Source organism: Crocuta crocuta, unplaced genomic scaffold, assembly GCF_008692635.1.
Source record: "Crocuta crocuta isolate KB4526 unplaced genomic scaffold, BGI_CrCroc_1.0 scaffold549, whole genome shotgun sequence".
Classification (NCBI taxonomy): Eukaryota; Metazoa; Chordata; class Mammalia; order Carnivora; family Hyaenidae; genus Crocuta; species Crocuta crocuta.
The window spans coordinates 2,809,431-2,831,081 of NW_027529169.1; the positions used below are offsets into that span (position 1 = coordinate 2,809,431).

The 21,651-nt window shown below is 38.1% G+C and overlaps 1 protein-coding gene across 1 annotated transcript in view; it reads right to left on the bottom strand.

Annotated features, from left to right (window-relative positions):
* Positions 1-20,764: 20,764 nt before the first annotated feature.
* The window catches only part of LRIG3 (leucine rich repeats and immunoglobulin like domains 3), a 49,299-nt gene continuing 48,412 nt past the window's right edge, over positions 20,765-21,651 (bottom strand). The window contains exon 19 of the mRNA XM_077757449.1: positions 20,765-21,292. Coding sequence (XP_077613575.1) covers positions 21,048-21,292 — 245 coding nt within the window. The 3' untranslated portion in view covers positions 20,765-21,047. The remainder of the gene's footprint in view (positions 21,293-21,651) is intronic.

Genomic DNA, 21,651 nt, shown 5'->3' on the forward strand with positions numbered 1-21,651 from the left:
GTCTGACTCCTGATTTCTGCTTGGGTCATGATTTCATGGTTCTAGAGACTGAGCTCTTCACTGGGATCTGCACTGACAGCACGTGGCCTGCTTTGGATTTTCTCCCTCCCTCTCTTTATGCTCCTCATCCCACATGCTTGCCCACACTCACTCTCAAAAAAAAAAAAAAAAAAAAAAAAAAAAAAATTAAAAAAAANAAAAAGGTCCCTTCCTCAAATCAACATAAATTCCAGATGAACTAAAAATTTCAATGTAAAAAATTTCTTTCACTGAAAGAACTAGAAGAAAATATAGGTGGCTATTTCTGTACCTCTAGTATAAAGATCACTAAATATCACAGCAAACCAAAAGCTATGAAAGAAGCAACTGATGATAGTAAAGAGATATACAGAAAAAGAAGCAAGTGATATATTTGATTACATAAAATATAAAACTTCTTTAAGCCAAATTACCATATCCAGAATTAAGACAAACGACTTACCAGAGAAACATTTGCAAACTATATCACAAAATATTTTATGGTTGGTTTATAAATATTTCTCACATATCAATAAAGGTTGAACATCCTAAAAGAACAATGGGAAAATGTCTTGAATAGTAAATCCATAAAAATAAGAGAAAGAACCAATGAATATATAAAAACATTCTATCTCATTGTCCTAGGGATCAGCTAAGTTAAAGCTGGACTGTGTGTGTTCAAATCCAGCCTTGGGTACAAAGCTAAAATTTCTTGACTTAAGATAAATGATTTAGTTTAACATTTTAACTTATGAAAAAGAAGTTAACTTTGTGCCTCATTTTCCTTGCCTGTATTATGATGGTATTAATAGGACGTACCTCATACTATCTACTTGTAGGATTAATATGAGGATTAAATAATGTAATTCATTTTAAGAGCTCTAAAGAGTGGTTGGTTTTTTTTTTATTTTTTTACAGAAATCACTGGGGAATTTTTGTGTAAAGTAAAATATCAATAAGAATCTATTTTTCACTTCTAGATTGTCAAAAATGTATAGACATCATAATATTTCTAATAAGGACTGGGAAACTAGTCCCTCATATGCACTGCTAATTGAGTATAAACTGATTAGCTCTTTTAAAAGAACAAAATATATCAAGCTTTAAAATGTATAAATCCTTTGATCTAACATTTCCTCTTCTAGATATTGTTCTGAGCAAATGAGTAATGCTTGTTAATGTGTTTTTTCATCAGGAAAAAATTAAGTAACTTAAATGTTCAACAAGATGAAAATGATATAACAAAGTATGATACACATATATTCTTTTTCTACTGAAGTGTAATTGAAACATAACATTAGTTTTAGGTATACAATATAATGATTTGATATTTGTATATATTGTGAAATGCTCACTGGAATAAATTTAGTTATATTCTTTAAAAGTATGCTTGTATTAAATATATACATATAATGCATATATGTATATATATGCATACATTATATGTACTGCTTTATATATAATTTTTATATCTGGTATTCTATGTGGAAAATAAGGCTAAAAAATATAATCAGGTTACATGTAGATAATACATGAATATGATGTACACACAGGTTTATCACTGAACAGGGGAATGACAAATTATTTGCATTTTCTTTCTTAACCACTGTCTCTAAAACTTTACAATGATTACTTTTTATAATAAGTGCATTGCTCTTGTTTTCCTTAAAAAAACAAAGAAGAAGTTGGGAATGCAATAGGCATGTAGGGGAAGCTGGTTTTAGATATCCGTGTGGTGCAAATGCTGACATGGTAAATGGGAGCATTATCCATAAGGCTGTACCTCATCCAAATGACGAGGGCCAACCCAACTCTTGCTCATGTGTTTGTAACTAACTAGATTGAATGGTTCTTAAAACCAAGGCAAAGGGTGTGAATGTCCTGAGCTAAGACAAAAGCAACTTCTTGACTTTCCCATTAACATCATTTAAACTTTAGCAGATCACGCACCTACGTGCACATGAATTAGTAACTCATGTGGTTAATATAAAAATTGTGAGAGGGGTGCCTGGGTAGCTCAGCTGGTTGAGAGCCTGACTTCAGCTCAGGTCATGATCTTGTGGTCCGTGCGTTCTAGCCGGCGTAAGGCTCTGTGCTGTCAGATCGGAGCCTGGACCCTGTTTCAGATTGTGTCTCCCTCTTTCTCTGGCCCTCCTCTGCTCATGCTCATGCTCATGCTCTGTCTCTCTCTCTCTCTCTCTCTCTGAAAAATAAACAAACATTAAATTTTTTTAAAAAAGAAAACTTGCATTCAGTTTCCTGACAGTTATTGAGCATCTAATCCCATGCCAGTGCTTTGCTAGGCCTTAGGGAGACTCCAGAAAAGAATAAAGGCTCTGACCTGGTCTAGAAACCATTCCCTCAGGTGGAGGAGAGAGACATTTAACAAGCATTGGCTGTAGAGTGTGGCAGATATTATGATGAGGGAAGGGCCACAGGTTGCTACTCACTAGATATTTACAAAAGTGTCTACTATGTGCAAGGTGCTGCCACAAACACTGAGGCGATAGCCATGAACCTACTGATCCCTGCCTTTGTGAGGCTTACATTCTAGTCAAGGAAGAGAAAAAATTTCAAAAAACGTAGAATGTAGGTAAGATGGTGGTTGTAAAGAAAACATAAAGCAGGAAAAAGAGTGGGGGGAGCAATTGTAATTTTTAGATAAAGAATAAAGGGAACCTGCCAGAGAAAATAATATTTGATTGAAGACCCAATGGAGTGGAAGGAGTGAGCCATGTGAATATTTAGACTAGGATCATTTTGGAAGAGGGAAAGGAAGAGGAGAGAGAGTCAAGTAGAAGCAGAGGGGGCCCAGGAGGGGCAAAGGCTCTCAAGTGAGAGCACGGTGGTGTTTTCCAAGAACTGTAAGTCATCCAGGTAGTTGAAGGTAGTAAGAGGAGAGAGTACAGTAGGTGATGGTGTCAGAGACGTAAGCATAATAATCTAGACCCTCTATGGCCTTGTAGACAAATGTAAAGGTCTTTACCTTTTCCTGTGAAGTCACTGCAGTGTTTTGAGAATAGAAAGGGCATGACCTATATGTTATAGAAGGATCATTCTGTTATTTTCATACAAAAGCAAGGATACCAATTATGAGTATACTGCAATTATCTAGGTGAGGATGGAGGTGGCTTGCAACAGTTTGGAAGTAAGGGATAAGGTGAGAAGTTTCTGGATTCTGGGTATATTTTGAAAGCTGAGGCAACAGAATTTGCTGATGGATTGGAAATAGGGTATCACAGGAAGAAAGAAGTTAAAAGTGACTATTGTTTCTTAAACATGAGCAAGGAAAGGATGGAGTTGCCATTAAATAAAATGAAGAAGATGATAGGGGGAGCAACTTTTGAGGGTAGAAGATGAAGAGTTCAGTGCTTGACATTTAAGGCTGAGATGCTTGCAAGCCATCTAAATGGAGATGTCAAGGAGGCAGAAGAATAGGAGTTCAGGGAAGAGATTAGGGCTGGGGTACAGACCTGAGCATCATCAGCATTTAGATGGTGGTCAAAGTGATGAGATGGGACAGTATTCAGAAAGACTGGGTGTGTCTCAACAATAGCTAAAACATGGAAAGAGCCTAAGTGTCCATCAATGGACGAATGGATCAAGAAGATGTGGTTTATCTATACCATGGAATACTACATGGCAATGAGAAACAATGAAATCTGGCCATNCAGACTCTGATGTTAAGAGAATGGGAATATGGGGTGGAGCCGCCAAAGGATGGGGGAAGGAGCAGTCCTTGGGTAGAAGAAAAGCATCCTGGAAGCCAAGAGAAGAAAATGCTTTAAGGAGGTGGGATTGATCAACTTGCAAGTCCTGTCAGTAGGTGGAGTATCGGTAGGCCTAAGAAGTGGCCACTAGATTTGGAAACAAGGAAGTCATAAGTGACCATAACCTGTAACAAACACAATTTTAGAGGGGAGGTGTGTACAGAAACATGAAGGGGGTGGGCCCATGAAAGGGGAGAAGGTGAGGAGTTCGATGCAACTGTTCTAAGAGTTCTGTGGTTTAAAAAAAATAGTAAAAGGGAAAAAAGGGAGGAAAAACAAAGCATGTGGAGTAATGAATGGCATCCAGACGGCATCCAGATTTTTATTTTTAATGAGAGAAATAACATTGGTCTGGATCCTCATTTCAGGAATCCAGAATAGAGAGAAAAACTGATGATGCAGGAGAGGAGAAATTCCTACCTCCCTTGAGAAGGCAAGGGAAGATCTCGCGTCTTAGTGTGGCTCTCTAGCACAACAACGCTTCATATGTTAATGTTTTATTGGGAGGGTAAAATCACAAGGAGGCAGAAATGACAATAAAGTGAGTATGGTGGGCAGGAAAGTAAGCAAACATAAGAGAAAATGACTGACCTGACCACAGCTTTGTGACAAACTGATTGCTTGGTCTTGCAGGACATCATCAGAGATGCCATACCAGAGAAGTCACACAGCACAGAGTTTTCCACAGTTCACACCTCCCTTACTAAAACCCAGCATGGGAGGTGCTCCTGGCAGAGAAGCACTGGTCAGTGCACTGATCTGAGGTGATGCATAAACTGGCAATAGAACGGAAGTTTCAGATTTTTGACTGGAGAACTGACAGTTCATCCAAAATAACAAGACAGGAAGTTATTTGGGAATAGATGCATATAGGTGGGTAGTGGTGGAGTTTGTGAAAATTCTCCGCCATTTTCTTCTATTTTCTCAATACAATCAGCTTAGTGAGAACGGGATTGATGACGTTGGGGAGGCTCTTGGCGAGGGGAGGTTAAAACGATCATCCAGGAGAGTGGGAGGCCGAAAAAGATCTGCAAGTCTGGAAGCACTCATCTTGTCGAGAAAGTCTGCAAAAGCTTCCTGGAGAAAGAGATCTGGGAGCTGAGACCTTAAGGATGAACTGGAGTTAATCAAACGGACAGGGGACTTACCTTCTGGAAAAGGGAATATAGTATGTGATAAGACACAGGGACTAGAAAAAGCGTAACACATATAAATATTGCTGATCACAGTGCACAAGGAGCAAAGTGTAGGACATGAATTTGTAAAAAATAGATGGGTGGAAGATTTGCTTTTCAGCTCTTTTGTTTCATAGAGGTTTGGTCTTGCCAACAGTGATAATAAAAATACTTGATGAATTGGGGTGCCTGGATGGCTCTGTTGATTAAGCCTCCGACTTCAGCTCAGGTCATGATCTCAGTTTCTGAGTTCGAGCCCCACTGTGCTGACAGCTCAGAGCCTGGAACCTGCTTCAGAATCTGTGTCTCCCTCTCTTTCTGCCCCTTCCCTGCTCACACTCTGTCTCCCTCTCATAGAACAATAAATAAACATTAAACATTTAAAAAATACTTGGTGAATTAAGATTATTGAAGTGCAAGTCAAGGGTTAAGAAATTTATACATGTGAAATTCAGATACACTGGAAATTCCTATGTCCCCAAGGAAAGTCACAGTTAATCCCACAAACAGAAAAGTAAGCATAGCTGCAATTCACAAATATGAAAAGTATTCGTCATTTTGCAAATAAAAGACTACATTATCTTCAGCTCCTCTGTAATATTTTTACAGCTATTACATCAGAGAGGAATTTAATGATATACTTATAATACTTAGTATCTTAGTAAAAGTATCCTAAACTCACACTCAGAATTACACAAACACACATCTATGCACAAACATAGATATTAATAACTTTGGCAGAGAAGCTAGATAAAATGTGAACTAGAAGAACATAAAAATAAAACCAATTACTATCTTGGCAATAAGAGTTCTTTCACTCTGCTTAGCACTTCTCTGAAAATAAGAGGATGCATTAGCATCAATTCAGATAGTAATGTGTTCTAATACTTACATCTCTAGGAGGTTTTTACCCTTCCCACAAATAATAGAAAGATACTTGGATATAATGACATCTTAAACTATAGAGAATTAAGAGCAAATATGACAAAGTAATGAGACTCCATTTTTTAAAAAGTCGCACTTGGGGTTTATTCAAATTTTCAGTCTTCAACTAAACTTGCTAATAGTGTCCTGCTTATCTTGTGTATTCTGAGATCAGGCATCACCAAGGACATGCCTTTGATTTTATTCATTCTTCACTGTTGTGTTGACATGTCCACAATGGTCTCAGAGTTATGTTAAAAGCTATGGAGAATACTCAGTGAAGTACCTACCCCTGGGAAGATTCCCAGAGAAAACTCACAAGAACCACAGTTCTCCTTTCATCCCCCACTCAAATAAGGTAATTGGCTCAAGTCCATGAGGCTTCTCCAAGTGAAAGAAGGATCTGGTAGAACCACATGAATCATGAGTGCTTCCATCATCAGCCATTAAAATACAGTGGAAAATTTAAGTCACCATATGCATGACATGCTGTGGTCCACAGAGGGGGAGAAGTGGTGTGCCTCCTTTGATTACTCCCACGGAACTGAGCACATGTCTAGCCATGGTCTTTTCTTTTACTATTTTCCAAATAATGAGTACTCTAATTGCTTCAGTTCGAGCAGCCCTTGCTCATTTTAATGGTTGGCTGCCAGTGTTCTTTCTCTTTCTTTCTTCCCTCTATTCTCTACACACACACACACACACACACACACACACACACACACACACGCACACAGTCTCCCCTCCCTCCCCCGTTTTTGGTCTGAATTTGATGAAAGTCTGGTTTTTACTCCCTGAAAGTTTAAGTGGTTAAATTAAATCACAACTTTCTTTGGTCAATCATCTAGGGAGCTCTTTAGGAATTGGGGAAACATTTTATTTATGACTCAGCTTTCCACCTGTGATGACATGGCAGGGAATTTACAGCTATATTGAAAGCGTTATAACCAGCACCTCAGAAATTCCACATTCTCCTGAGCTGTATTATTATGGAACATTTGTCAGGCAGCCAATTGCTGTGTCAGCTCCTAATTGATTTATATTAGCATCTGTAGGAACAAGGTGCATGAGGGCGGGGGTGAGCCTGAGCCCACTTCAGACTACCCCATTGCTGGGTCTCCTATGGCTGTGAGAGATTTGCAAACAGAATTGAACAGAGATACTGTGTTTTCCTTTTGTTTTATTTCTAGGCATAATGTTTAAAATTACAGATGTTAACAAAGCCAGTATAAACTTTTACTACCCTGTGGAAAGTTCAGGGAGCCTAGTGTCTCTCTGCCAGGCTATCACTTAACTATAAAGAACACATGGCCCTAAAAGGTGAGCTGCATGTTTCCCTGGAAGGCAGTGGTTGGGGGTTGTGGGTAAAGACACCTAGAAACACCTTCAAGATGTTTCCCTCTGTCAGCCTTCATTTACCAATATAGTAGTTAGCTCTAATAGCTCTCTTTTACACTTAGATTCTCCTTCTGGATTAGAAACAAAATCTACCTATATTGCTCATTTAGAAACACTGGGACTGAGGTTCAGTCCCAGTTGAGGGACCCTGGAGAAATCGGCAAAAGGGATCATGGTGAGAATGTCCAAGGTGCTCGTTCACTACAACATGGGTTCTTGGATACAAATGGTTTACACGAGAGCTTCCAAGCAACGGTGCTCCCGGAGTGTCTTGGCCAACACGATTTGATTTGATTTATTTTATTAAAATAATTTTTTTAATGTTTATTTTTGAGAGAGAGACAGTGAGAGCCAGGGAGGGGCAGAGAGAGAGGAAAACACAGAATTCGAAACAGGCTCCAGGCTCTCAGCTGTCAGCACACAGCCCGATGCAGGGCTCAAACTCAGGAACTGTGAGATCATGACCTGAGCCAAAATCGGACGCTTAACCAACTGAGCCACCCAGGCACCCCATTGGCCAACATGGTTTTAGATGTCAGCATCCTTGATGAACATTGCAGTCCCTGCCACTCCCTAATGTATCATATCTGATTCACGGCACACATTTAGATCATGTGCCTGGCGTGTGACGGTACGTGAGATTGTGATGATTCACACACTGTTATCATGGAGCTTCTGCTCCTGCAGAGGGGTATAGAGCAGGCACAGGGCAGGGATGGAGGATGATAGGAAATGGGCATGGTGTGAGTGTGGGCACCACAAAGCTTTATCAGGGAAGAAAGGAATTCCTTCGGTTTGTCTAGCCCTTGGGCTATGAGGCAACCACAGCTGAGGGTAACTTTAGGAAAGGCCTGCCTCTTTCTACTGCCCACAGGGAACTACTGGCTAGTCAGCAGTCCTGGTGGCAGGGCTGGGCCCAGTGTGCCTGGCTCACAGAGCTCCTAGGCCACTGCAGACCTGGGCTACAGTGTTCCTTCGTCTCCATGTGCTTGGGTTAGAGTATGCTTTGTTCGTAGCATGCTTGTGTCACAGCGCTCATTGGGCACCATGCGCCTTGATCATGTAACTTGCTTCAGTTACACTCCTTAGATGTGACACACCTTGGTCAGAATGCACCTTGGTCACACCATGCTTGTGCCACAGTGCTCCTTGGTTCCCAGATGACTTGGTCCCCAAATATTGTTCACAGACGTCCTCTAACATGGTATACCTTTGTTGTGGCACCAGTGTGGTTTGGTCATAGTATATCTTGGCCACAAGTATGCTTGCTCTCTTGTGCCTTTGTCTATGTAGATGGGTCACAGCAGCTCATGCTCATTGCGGGGCTATGTCTGTATGTTTTTGGCTCACAAGTGCCTAGCATGCTGTGGCCACTACATAATGATGGTCACTCACCTCTGGGTATCTGGGTGCCTGAATGATGGCTCATCTGGGTCACAGCATTGATGTGGTTATAATGTGACCGCTGTTTACAAAGTAATAGTAATTATAAATTAATCTCCCAGCATGTGGTATTCTCACTGGAGGTGGAGAGACCAGTGGGATTCCACTAACAGAGGCGTCACATAGCCAATAAGATGGGTAGGTCCTCAAAATCAGGTCAGTGTACATAGTAACAGACCTGTGTCCCAGAATGTTGAAGTGAACACTTTAAAAACCATCTCTTTGCTAATGACTTCTGAATTTGTCAATTCTTTCAGATCCATACGTTCATTCACCAGCTTGACATTACCACTTTGATGTCACTCAGATTTGATGCATCTGTCCCAAACTGAGCTGACATTCTCCTCTAATCTGACCTTCCTGCCTTCTTCCCCATCGGAGATCACACAACTCCAAGGCTCAGTTGCTCAGACCAAAACAGATGGTCACCCTGACTCTACTTTTTCTCTCCTATCCCACACCCAACCCATCATCAAATCCTGTTGACTCTAAAGTCAAAATATATAAATATAATCCTTGCTACCTTCATTTCTATAACTCTAGTCCAAAGGACATCTTTCCTGGATTGTTAAAATAGTCACATGATTAATCTCTTTGCTTCCAACCTTGCCCTCTTTACTCTATCATCAACATAGGCACTAGATGCACCTGTTAACATGTAAGTCTTTCCTCTGGTGAAAACCCTTCGAAGTCTGTGCCCACTCCACTGGGAGAGGCCGAAGTCCTTGCGATGATTCCTAAGGCCCCACAGTCTGACCCTGTGTTACCTCTCTTGTGTTTTCCCCCACTCTTTTCTCCCCTGGGCCACCCCCTTCTGGCTGCATGCTCCTACTTCAACACCTTTGCACTTGCAGTTTCTTAGCTCCGTGTGGAGTGCTCTGCCCACAGACGTCAACAACCCAGAATCCCTTACTTTTCTTCAGCCCTTAGCACAAATGATCCCGAATTTTGTCTTACTGCAAAGCACATTTCCTTGCTTTATTTTTCTTAGCATTGGCCACTATGTAACATGTATTTTAACTAATTTACTTTGCTTACTGTCTGTCCTCCACAGTAAGTTCAATGAGGGCAGTGACTTTTATTTAGTCTTTGAATTCCCTGCAAGTGGAATAATGCATGACATATAAAAAGTGCTCAATATATGTTTTGGCTCTTTTATCTACTCACTGTAACAACTCTTCATCTCATATCTGTCAGGACTTAGACTAACTTACATGCTAACCGCTCACATCTCTTTATCTGGAGCATTTTTCACTCTCCTGACCTTTCTACTCTCTAACAGCCCATTGAAATTTCCTCCTAGTTTTCTAATAAATTGTATAAAATAAAATTCATTGCTTTCATTCTCCAAATTTGTCATGTTCTATATCTCAGTTAATGGTGCTACAGTCTAATTGCAAAAATTAGAATTTTGGTATCTTCTTCAGTTTCTCCATGATAGTTCAATGTTTGTTTACTTTTGAGAGAGACAGAGCGTGAGTGGGAGAGCGGCAGAGAGAGAGGAAGACACAGAATCTGAGGCAGGCTCCAGGCTCTGAGCTGTCAGCACAGAGCCCAATGTGGGGCTCAAATCCACAAACTGCGAGATCATGACCTGAGCTGAAGTCAGATGCCCAGGTGACTGAGCCACCCAGATGCCCCTCCATGACAGTTACTTCTAACTTCAATTAGAAGACCTCTTTTTAATCAGGATGACAAATTTTGATTTCTTATTTCAATCTTTACCTGGTAAATATAAACATCCATGTATACATCTATGGATGTATGTATATAAGATACACACACACACACACACACACACACACACAGCACACAGCAATAAGAGAAGCTAGAGTCGCAGTCCTATTAAGTTCTAATTCAGAAACCTGACAGAACCAGAAGTTTGACCGAGAGTCAAAAGCTCCTCAAGTATCAAAGGGAATGCAGCCAGGCTTACTGCATGAGATTGGGCACCAGGAGAGGCTCTCTACCTGTGGACTGCAGTGGAAAAAGCAGTGACTACTGACCAGGAGGAAGGGTTTCAATCTGTCCACTTGCAGCACTTAACGAAGATAAGACTGGACTTGAACCAAGCTATCTGCTAGCTCCTCTGACTGAATTGGACAAGTGCTGCATAGCATCCGTAGCTTCTACTATAAAACCTACTTCTCGACTAGAGGTCCACCAATGTTCCTAAGACAATCATAAAAAACACTAGAGAGGAAGAAAAAGTGGTCCTATAGGAAGAAAAGAAAAATGATAAACCTGCAAAGCAAAATTCCAAAGCACATAATTAAAACTAACACTAAAAGAGACAGTCAATAATATGGACAAGTGGGAGACTGTGTCAGTTTTGAAAAAAGACAAATAATGGAACAATCTAGATATGATTCTGAAACCCTTTATTTAGGATTCTCAGAGACACAAAAAACTAAGACCCAGGAAAAAGTTGTGAAACACCAACTAGCAGATATAACTCAAGAAATGGTTAAAAACAGATACAACTAGCAATCCTATGGATATAGGGAGCATTCTTGACTTTAAAAAAGGAGGACCCTTTAAGAATATAGTCAAAGAATTAGGGAATTCAGACACTACTGAGCATTTGCCTAAAGCAAACACAAAAGGAGAGTAAATGAAAAATGTAAAAGATAATTTGAGGCTCCAAATTACATCTTAAAGGGATTTGAGAATTCAAAAACAAAAACATAGAAACAGTTTTCTAGAAAATAATTTTCCAGACTTCAGGATATGAGTTTTCATACTAAAAGTGCATCCTTAGTTGCAGGTATGGTAAATAAAAACAAACCCACATTCACACCTATCACAGTGAAACTGAAAAACACAAAAGATAAAGAAAGTCTCAAAAGTTATGAGAGAAAAGATGGATTAGCAGCAAAGGAATGACAATTATACTTAAAACTGATTTCAATCCCTGATTCTAGAAGACAATGGAGTAATATCTCTGAAATGCCAAGGGAAAACTACCATCATTTTAACACTTTATACCAAGCTAAACCATAATTCAAAAGTGAGGACAAGATGAAAATATCTTTAGACTCACAAAGGCCATGAAAATGTACCCTTCCACAAGTTAAAAGAATTCTTAAGGGACAGAGTTCGTCAATAAGAAAAATCAACCACATGAAATTAAATATGAAAACAAAAATGATTGAAAGAATGGTAAAATATGTTGGGCAATCTTTAAAGTCATTTGAAAGAAAATTCTAGAAACATCATTGAAGATAGTGGAGGAGGGTAGAAGTGGTAGGAACTGTGTAGGAAAAATGTGTTAAAGTCATTAAGTGAAGAAATGTGTTAAAGTCTTATTGGGAAGAGAGAGAGAGAGAGAGAGAGAGAGAAATGCATGTGAAAATTTTAGTGGTAAATTCCTAAAGAATAAAAATGTAAACAATAGGTTCCAAACTAGCAAAAGAAAAAGTGAATAAGTAAACTTTCAGCAATCTAACAGAAGTCAGGAAAAGGAAAAGAAGGGGCGCCTGGGCAGCTATTCGTGAGTTCCAACCCCACGTCGAGCTCTGTGCTGACAGTTCAGAGCCTGCAGCTGCTTCAGATTCTGTGCCTCCTCTCTCTGCCCTTCCCTCTCTTGCTCTGTGTATCTCTCTCTCTCTCAAAAATAAACAATAAAAAATTAAAAATAAATAAAAAATAAAAAAGGAAAGGAAAAAAATGAAGAAAACATAGAAAAAGGATGGGAAACAGAAGAAAATAAAATGGTAACATCCAAATATATTAGTAAAGTCAAATGGTAACAGCTTAAACTCCTCTATTAAAAACTAAAAACCACATTGGGGAAAAATTTCAGGTATATTCTGATTATAAAATATATTTTTTTATTGTGGCAAAAAAGACATAACAAAATTTAGCATCTTAACCATTTTTTATGGGTACCGCTCAATAGTGTCAAGTGCGTTCACATTGTTATGGAACAGATCTCCAGAACTTTTTCATCTTATAAATCTGAAACTCTCCTTAATAGAGTAGAGCCCCCTTTTCCCCCTAGCCCTGGTAACCATCATTCCACTTTCTGTTTCTATGAATTTGATTACTTTAGATACTTCAGATAAGTGAAATTATACTTTTTATTTTTATTTAAAAATTGTTTTAGTGTTTATTTATCTTTGAGAGAGAGCAGGGGAGGGGCAGAGAGAGAGAGAGACACTGAATCTGAAGCAGGCTCCAGGTTCTGAGCTGTCAGCACAGAGCCCTATGCAGGGCTTGAACTCAGGAACTGTGAGATCATGACCTGAACTAGAGTTGGACACTCAACTGACTGAGTCACCCAAGCACCCCGATATTACACTTTTTAAATCACACAGAAAGATGGAAAATAACAGAATTGGAAAAGACACACAAAGCAAAAGGAAATTAATTGATGTAGAATTAACATTAGCCACTCCAATCAGCTTATGCTCTGAGCAACACTGCTTTATAAAGAGTGGGGTGTGGAAGAAGCATAATGGAGGAAACCAAGAAAAAATGAAAGGCAGAATCAATCATGAGTAGAATTAGAAGAATGTAGAGATTCTGAAGGTAAAGATAAAGCAACAATGTATTAGTTCAGTCATATAAGGACCTAAATACATGAGCAAAAGTAGAAGTTCAGAGTACTGATGATCTCTATTGGTGATCTCAGCAAAAGAAATTTCAGTTGAATTTGAGCAAATCTGTATCTCTCAGATTGAAGAGGAATTATGATTTTCAGAAGTTTGAGAAAAATAGGAGACAAGATAACCTATAGGTGCAGCTAAGGGAAGATAAATATTGCTTTACAGGACACATATAACCATATTTATATATTGAGAGCAAAGAGATTAAGATAGAAGAGAGGCAACATCTCTCTCCAGCTACATCTCATGTACATTACATTTTCTTTAATACAGGGCCACTCGCTGGTCCCTGAATAGCCCTATACCTTCACCACTCTTTGACATCAGTACTGTTTCGGGACTAAAATTTCCTCTCCCTTTTTTGCCACTTACTCATCCCTTTAGATTTAGCTCAAATATGTCCTGCTTTGTTAAATCCTCTCTGAGGCTCCCAGGGCAACCAAACCCCCAATCCATTGTATTCATTGGGTTTGTAAATAAGTCTGTTCTTCTGTAACAAGATAAATGTTACTTATACATGGAATACAGTTATAACAAATTTTTTAACATCCTACTAGTTTTAATATCCATGCCACAGCTAGGTATGAGTCTAGCCATGGGTTTCTCCCCCTTACTATAAGTCATATTTTCCTGTTTCTTTACAAACCTGGTAATTTATTGTAAATTTACAAATATTATAAATTTAAACTTGTTGAGTGCTGCGTATTTTGGTATTTCTATAAATATTCTTGAGCTTTGTTTTCAAAGACAGATAAGTAACTTGGAAATAGCTTAATTCTTTTGAGTCTTAATACTTTTTAGGTGGGACCAGAGCAGTCTTTAGGGCTCATTTTGCCCCATTACTAAGGCAATGTCCTGAGTACTCTACCTGATGCCCACTGAATTATGAAGTCTTCCACTCTAGTTAGTAGAACCAACTACTATCCCTGTGGGAACTTCGGAAATGTTCCTTCTAATTCTTTCCCTAGCCTTGAGTCATTGCCTCACATGCTTGTGCTAATGGGTATTCAACTAAAGACTCAAGGGGGAGGGGATGGGGGCAAGATGGCGGAGGAGTAAGGAGCTCCGTACTTGCACTCGCGCCCATACATCACACAGANAACTTTTACTTCTTCTTTCTCTTTTCTCTCTTTTTCCCCCCAGAACACTGACCTGATTAACTCTGGTTGCCAGCTTGCTTTAACAATCACAACGAGTCCAATCTGTAAATGTAAATTCTACACCAACCGACATATTCATCTCTTTCTCTCAGGAGTAATTAGACTATATAGTTTCTCTGGATAATTCCAGCATCCTTCTCTCACCTATCGNAATTAAAACACATAAAAAAAAAGACTCAAGGGGGAGATCTGTGCAGATCTCTGGAATTGTCTGTGTAGTTTTCTCTAATGCAGTATCCAAGACTGCCACCTCTCTTTCACTCAGACAGATGGCTGGACTCCATTTGGCCCCCTCTTCCATTGCCATAGCCTGATATTACAGGGCTCAGCTTATTAATTTTTATTTCCCTAGGGATCATTGCTTTGTGATTCCCAATGTCTAATATCTGAAAATGATTGTTTCAACAATCATGTTTCAATGAGGAAAAGAATGGGAAAGCTAGGAGCTGGCAGATTTCAGATTAAAGTAATAATAATGTCAACAGTGACGTTTAGAAGTTATACATGCATAGCTATAAAATTTAATCATTATTGATTAAATTCTAACTTTTGATCACAATGGTATTTTGCATAGATTTAATGGCTTCTCTTTTCCTATATGGCTGTTATTATTATTAGCATAGAACTTCTTCGATATTAGCATTCATGTAATATGATATGTAAATTACATAGCCACTCAAAAGGAGCTATGCTGTGTAGGCAACAGTCCATTTTTTTTTCTTCCTGGTTGTGATCAGCTTATAACTAGTTGTGTTCTGAGAAACGCAAATCACCTCCTCTAACTGATTATATTAATATCTACTTTTATTGAGAATTTTACCGTAAGAAAATCGTCATTGTTTTATCAGGGTGTGACTTCCTGAAAAAAAGAATCCTTCATTGATCGAGATCATGTCTCATTTACTTTTGATATCCCAAGAGTCAATCACATTGCTGGTACTCATGTGTTGTTAAGAATTAAAGAGACCTTGAAACACAGTTGCAAAAATCTGTATGACCAAATATACTCAGTAAGCCTCCTTTAAAAGTGTATCCATGGTTGAGGTGGACATAGACCACACTGTTAACAGCTGCAGGATGTACCACTGCAAGCGGATGTTCAGTAAATGCTAGCGGGGTCAAAGGCTTAGCGGGGCCACAACAGTGGAACCCAGGACCTGGCATCTGTGTTGGGGCTGGTCACTAAGGCCAAGCTGTTCATTTTTAAAAGGGAACTTTATAAATTAATGAAGAACAAAGTGAGAATCTTGGGCAGTTCTGCATATTAAAATTACCATTTCAAGCAGGGACAGGACAAGCTGTCATAAATACATCCAAAATACAATGTTCAATAAACACTTTTTCCTCACTTGTGTTGTTAGGCTTTAAAGCAAATATCCCAGGTTGGTGGGGAGACCATATTCCACACAGCCATTCAGAGACCCAGTCTCTTCTACAGGTGAAGTCAAGGTAGAGTAGCTCTGGGCTATGGCTTTCCAATCAGACAGCTTCAGGAAAAGTACATGGATGGGTGTGTAAGTTAGTAAGTAAAGGTTATGTGTGTAAAGAAAGGTTATGTGTCCAGGTTTTCTACTTCTGTTCACATTCCACTGGGAGGAAAAGTCACACGGCTATAGACACACCTAAACACAAGGTGACTGAGAAATATATAGTAGCTGGGCGGCCATATGAGCAGTTCCTACCAAAATAAAAATCTGTTGACATACCTGGCTGCCTGTTTACCTTTAGTAAACTGAACAGGAAATGATTTTCTTGCTGACTGCTGGACCAAATGATCTGGTGACTGTTTGAAAAGAAACACGGATTTTTTGACTTCCTTTAGTTCTTTCTAGAAGATGCCCTACTGACATACAGGTTAACTGTTCTTAGTATGTCTCATACAATGACATCACAGCTGGCTTTGTAACTAACAGTTTCCCTGTGATAGTTCATATGAAGCTCTGTGGGAGAGCACTGCTACTTGTGGGGCAAAAAGGAAAGGTTTGCTGTTGATACATCATCTAGATTCTAACAGAAGGGAAAAAAAAAACCATTTCAGGGCAGTAAGGTTGTCATATGTCTAGGAGTTTCTTTGGAAAGAATATTTAAGAACAGTTAATATTTATTTAAAATATTTAATTTTTTAATAGCCCAAGCATCTAAGGTAACATCTAGTACAGTACTCAAAAATGTTTGCAAAAACAAAAATGAGGAAATACACACAAGGACAAGTGTGTTTTTGCCAAATTTCCATTTAGGGCTGTACATGTGTCAATATAAAGCCACAAGGGAGCCTAGGGGGCTGGTCAGGGGAATGTACTATACTCTGGAAAGCTGGGAGTAGGAGTTGCAAAGGGCATACGGTTTGAAGGGTGGGCTGGATCTATGAGTGAAAGGTCTTACACACCACAAATAGGATTTAAAGCTTAGTCATCAATGGTTTTTAAACAGGAAAGTGACCAATTCAGAGCGAGTTTAGAAAACTAATTCGGTAGGAGAGAGACAGATGAGGGTCTGACCTTGGCAGTGGTGATGGGCTAAGAGGGAAGGCATAAACCATCTTGAGGACATTCAGGTGCAAAATCAACAGGAGTGGTGACTACTGATGATTAAACGTGGAAGGGGGACCAGGAATGCAATTGTTCTGGGATGCAGGTGGAAAACCCAGATAATCAACTTGTTCTAGGACATGCTGAGTGAAGTGCATGTAACACTTCTAGATAGCTCCATTAGAGACAAAACTAGCATTAGCTACAGGGGCCTTACTAAGCTATAGCATTTAATACAACGTACTAAAGTATTTATGAACCTGCTTCCTGTCCCTCTGATAATTAGGACAAGGATCATTTTACTCATTTATAGATCACCAATTCAAAATATACAACTAAGTATATAAGAAGTGTTTGACAGCTGAGAGTGTGTTTTCAAATTTCTACTCTGAGCTGTAGATAGATCAAAACAAAACCATATGCAGAAATATCAAAATAACTACCAAAACAATGACAGTAATCTCATGAAGGCATTAGGTGTTTTGTTTAAACAGGATTAAAAAAAGTTAAACTTGTTAAAAGCCAAAATCAACCATAAAACCCAATAGAGAGATATAAAGAGAAAATTATAGGAATCCAAGATTGAAACTGTAACAACTGTGAACTGTTCTGCCTATTCTTTAAGAGGTATTCTTAAAAATTCTTTAATTTAAAAATGTAATTCTAATAAAAAGCTACATGTGAATACTTATTATTTCTGATGCTCTTGGATATCAATCATCATTAGGGGGAGACAGAATTCAGACCCTAGACTCTAAATATAGAATTTCTAAATGAGAAATTATCTTGCAATTTTTACAATAGAGAGACTTTGAGAAACTGTATACATTTCAATCTATAATATAGATTTTCATGTGTTTTTTAATCTCCATAATACATCTCAAGTTCAATCAAACATCTTTATTAAAAGACACCCATCACTGTCAGATTCCCCCCAAAAGATCCCAAATATTGGGATAACTCAGTAAATATATGCAGGCCGACTCTAGTCTCTGTTAAAATAAAATACCAATGAAAGTACCTCTGTGCCATTTTTGGGCAAATCTAAAACCTCTTGACACTGTTTCAGGACTCTCTTTTCATATACTAGTTTAAGGCAGGCCTCATGGAAAAAGATAAGTTGTGGTAACAAGATATTTGTAGAATATTGAAATTTTTCAATTCACGAAGAAACTGTACCCCTCTGCAAAGACTCTAATAGTTTTTTTGGCATGATGCTGAGTTACTCAATGTGTTCATAGAATGCCATCTTAAAAAATAGTGAGTTCTAAATTATTCTAGTACACAAGTCCAACCACTGCAGATTTCGAGAGTGGGAGGTACAGAGCAGGCTCTCTGTGGTGACATTTGGTTCTCATTCTCTTTGAGAAATACCACCGGAGCACATCTATTGTAATATTGGTTATAAATTACTTCCTATCACGTTAAATCAAAAGGACTAACACTCCTCAGGTGTGTACAAATAGCGTATCACTTTCCTTTTTTACATCAAGATTTTAAAAATAGTACCATTGGCTTTATTTTGAGAAGTAACTTCTGGTTTCTTTCTGTAAAAGGACTGTGAAAATAAGTTGTAAAGGTCCTACAGATTGTATTTTATAAAATGTTGCCAGGGCATCTGGGTGGCTGTCGGGTAAGTGTCCGACTTTGACTCAGGTCATGATCTCATGGTTCCTGGATTCGAGCCCCGCATTGGGCTCTGTGCTGACAGCTTGGAGCCTGGAGCCTGCTTTGGATTGTGTCTCTCTCTCTGCCCCTCCCCTGCTCGTGCTCTCTCTCAAAAATAAACAAACATTAAAAAAGGTTTCTTTTTAATGTTGCCTGCCACAATCATATAACCTTTATCTCCCAATATCTTAAAAAAATAGGTAAGATTATACATAGTAACAATGTTATCATTAGCATTGGTAATAAAGAAAACACTATGAAAGTTATGTGAACATCTATTAAGATATGTTGTACATGATTTGGTCTTTATCAGAAAGCACGGAAATAAATTGAAAAATTTTAAGCATTCTTTCTCATAAACTAAATGATTTGGTATTTATTTTTTTCTAAAGTTTGTATTGTTCTAGGATATATTAATATCTACTAGAGTCATTTTGCGATTATATATTCTTTTCCTGCAAATGTCAAAGAGAAATTTAGCTCCTGTTTCTCCACACAGCTAAAATTATACATAATCCATATATATACACACAGAGTAAGAGGAAAAAAATCATATTAAAGTAGAGTGAATCTAATTTTTGAACTTCAAGTGTTAATGATTTAAACCTTCGTGGCTAAGTCCAGAAAAATTAAATCCTTTAATAGAAGTTCATAATCATTGAACAGCTCCCTATCAATGCTTGCAATGCATCTGCAAATAATGAAGACAAATTAACAATAAGATTTTGAAAATCTGGCAGTATGATAAAGCCAAAACATACCAAATCACTTCTGTACACTTAGTTACTGGTGGTCCAAGGAAGGATCAACTTCCTGTCCTGGACTCTGGGGTCTACACATTAAAGGAGGAAAATCTTACTACAATCTGGGGTCGTTTCTGGCTCACAACCAACAAAATTACACTAAGCACGAAAATGTCACCCTCAACATATCTTCTGAGAAGAATCTGCTTTTCTAATAACTGCTTTCACTTTAGTTCAAAGAACGGACAATGGCATAAATTCACACCTTCGGCAGGTTGGATTTTAAAGCTTAATGTGCTATATATTAGCTCTTTCCATGCATATTTAACTACTCTTGGGCAAGAGGATTGGTCTTTAAACTTTAGATGTAAACAAGAATTTGCCTAAAAAAGTTTAATTTCATCATCTAAATTATCAAACAAGTTTATCTCAATTACTTGAAATGATGTCACCTAATTTTAAAGATGATTGTATTCATGTTTGGTTTGTATATATGCACCATATAATGACATTTTCACTTAAATACTGTTTAGGACAAATATTTTGAATAGTTTAAGTAACAGATTTGATACTCAGTTTTTAAAAAGAGCAGGATGACCAGATGAGGAAAATATTTTAATTCTTTAGAATAGCTTAAAAGTACTTTTTTGTTCCAGAACTGCTCATCCTGCAGAAAATCAGTAAAAATAGCCAAGATTTCTATCAGCGTCCCATTATAACCTGGAACAGTGAATGAAAATCACCTCTGTTATAGCCATTTTAACTATAGAAATGTGCAATAAGTCACGCTCTTGTTATAATTAAAGGGATAGTAAATGGGAAACTATTTGGCAAAGCACAGGGCATTAGACCATATAAGGCATTATTATAATTAAAGAAACATGGCTTGAACAGTGATTTAAGCAAGGGCGGTTGTACTACATTATACCAGACTGTACCAACAAATCTTCGTAAAGTTAGAAATAAATTAATACACCTCAAAATCTTTGTAGCTCTTTTTCGTTTACAATGTGCTTTTATATACACTGATCTGATTTCAGTATATATTACCTCAACTCTGTGATAGGCAAAATGGCTTCTACTCATATTCTAATGTGCTAAATATAATTTCCATCAATTTGAGACATGATAATATGAAATTATGAAGCCTAACGTGTTGTGAACCATAAAAACTATAACTGTATAGATGGGGCTTAGGATCAAAAAGACACATTTTATTAAATGCAATGTGCAAAATAAAATGAAGTGACCTCTATTCAAAAAAGGTACAAGACAGGTATTAATTAAAATGTTTTAGTACTCATTTTCAATAAAAAGAAATCTGGCATTATAAAAATACATAAAATAGTCGTGGATTCATACCATTAACTTACATAAGATTTTTTTTACATAAAACAAAGTTAAAATAGTTTAAAAAGGTATTCTTATATGAAAGTTACTCCCAGTATAAATTTTTTTATAACTTTTTGTAATTTTGGTCCATTTGTATAAATAAGACATTTTATCCTTTTAAAATTCATAACTCCATTTAAAAACATAGGATTCTCTTTCTTTTAAATAACAGTCTGCTTGAGGTAGTACATTAGAGCTCTTCTTTGCTCCTGTTCAGTCTAGGTGTCCAAGCCATGAGACTGAAAATTTGGAGTCCTGTGGTTTTCCAAGGTCTGTTTATAGGCACACATGTGATTTTCATGCTGAAAATCTGTCCTTTCTTTCCCATATTCATCTGACTCAGAGTCCAAGTCTGGGGAAGAACGAGCTTTCAGGTGAAAGGCTCTTGGCTGACAATCTGATGGCTGTCCACAGCTTGAGAAAGCGTCCATGTGAGCTCTCTTCAGAGGCTTTCCAAATGTTCCTGAAAGGAAATAAAACCCTTGAGCATATGGGTCCTTTTGGCTAGTATGTACATCAAAACACATTTTAAATGCAGGAGCAACTTACCCGTAAGCACAAGTAAGTGTTTTGTACAAGTCATTTATGTTATCAGGTGTATGTGCATCTGTATTATGGAGAGAGAACTTCCGGGATGGAGCTGAGGAATGAACATGTATGTCCATTCGCTGCATTTCATAACTTACAGTAATACTAATCATCATGCAATGAAGTTCCCCAACATAAGCTCTTCCAAATCCTGGCTTTGTTACTTAAGGGCCCACAATTTTCCATGAAGGAGATTTGGATTGTTGGTTACAAGTAAATTGTGCCTGGATAGAG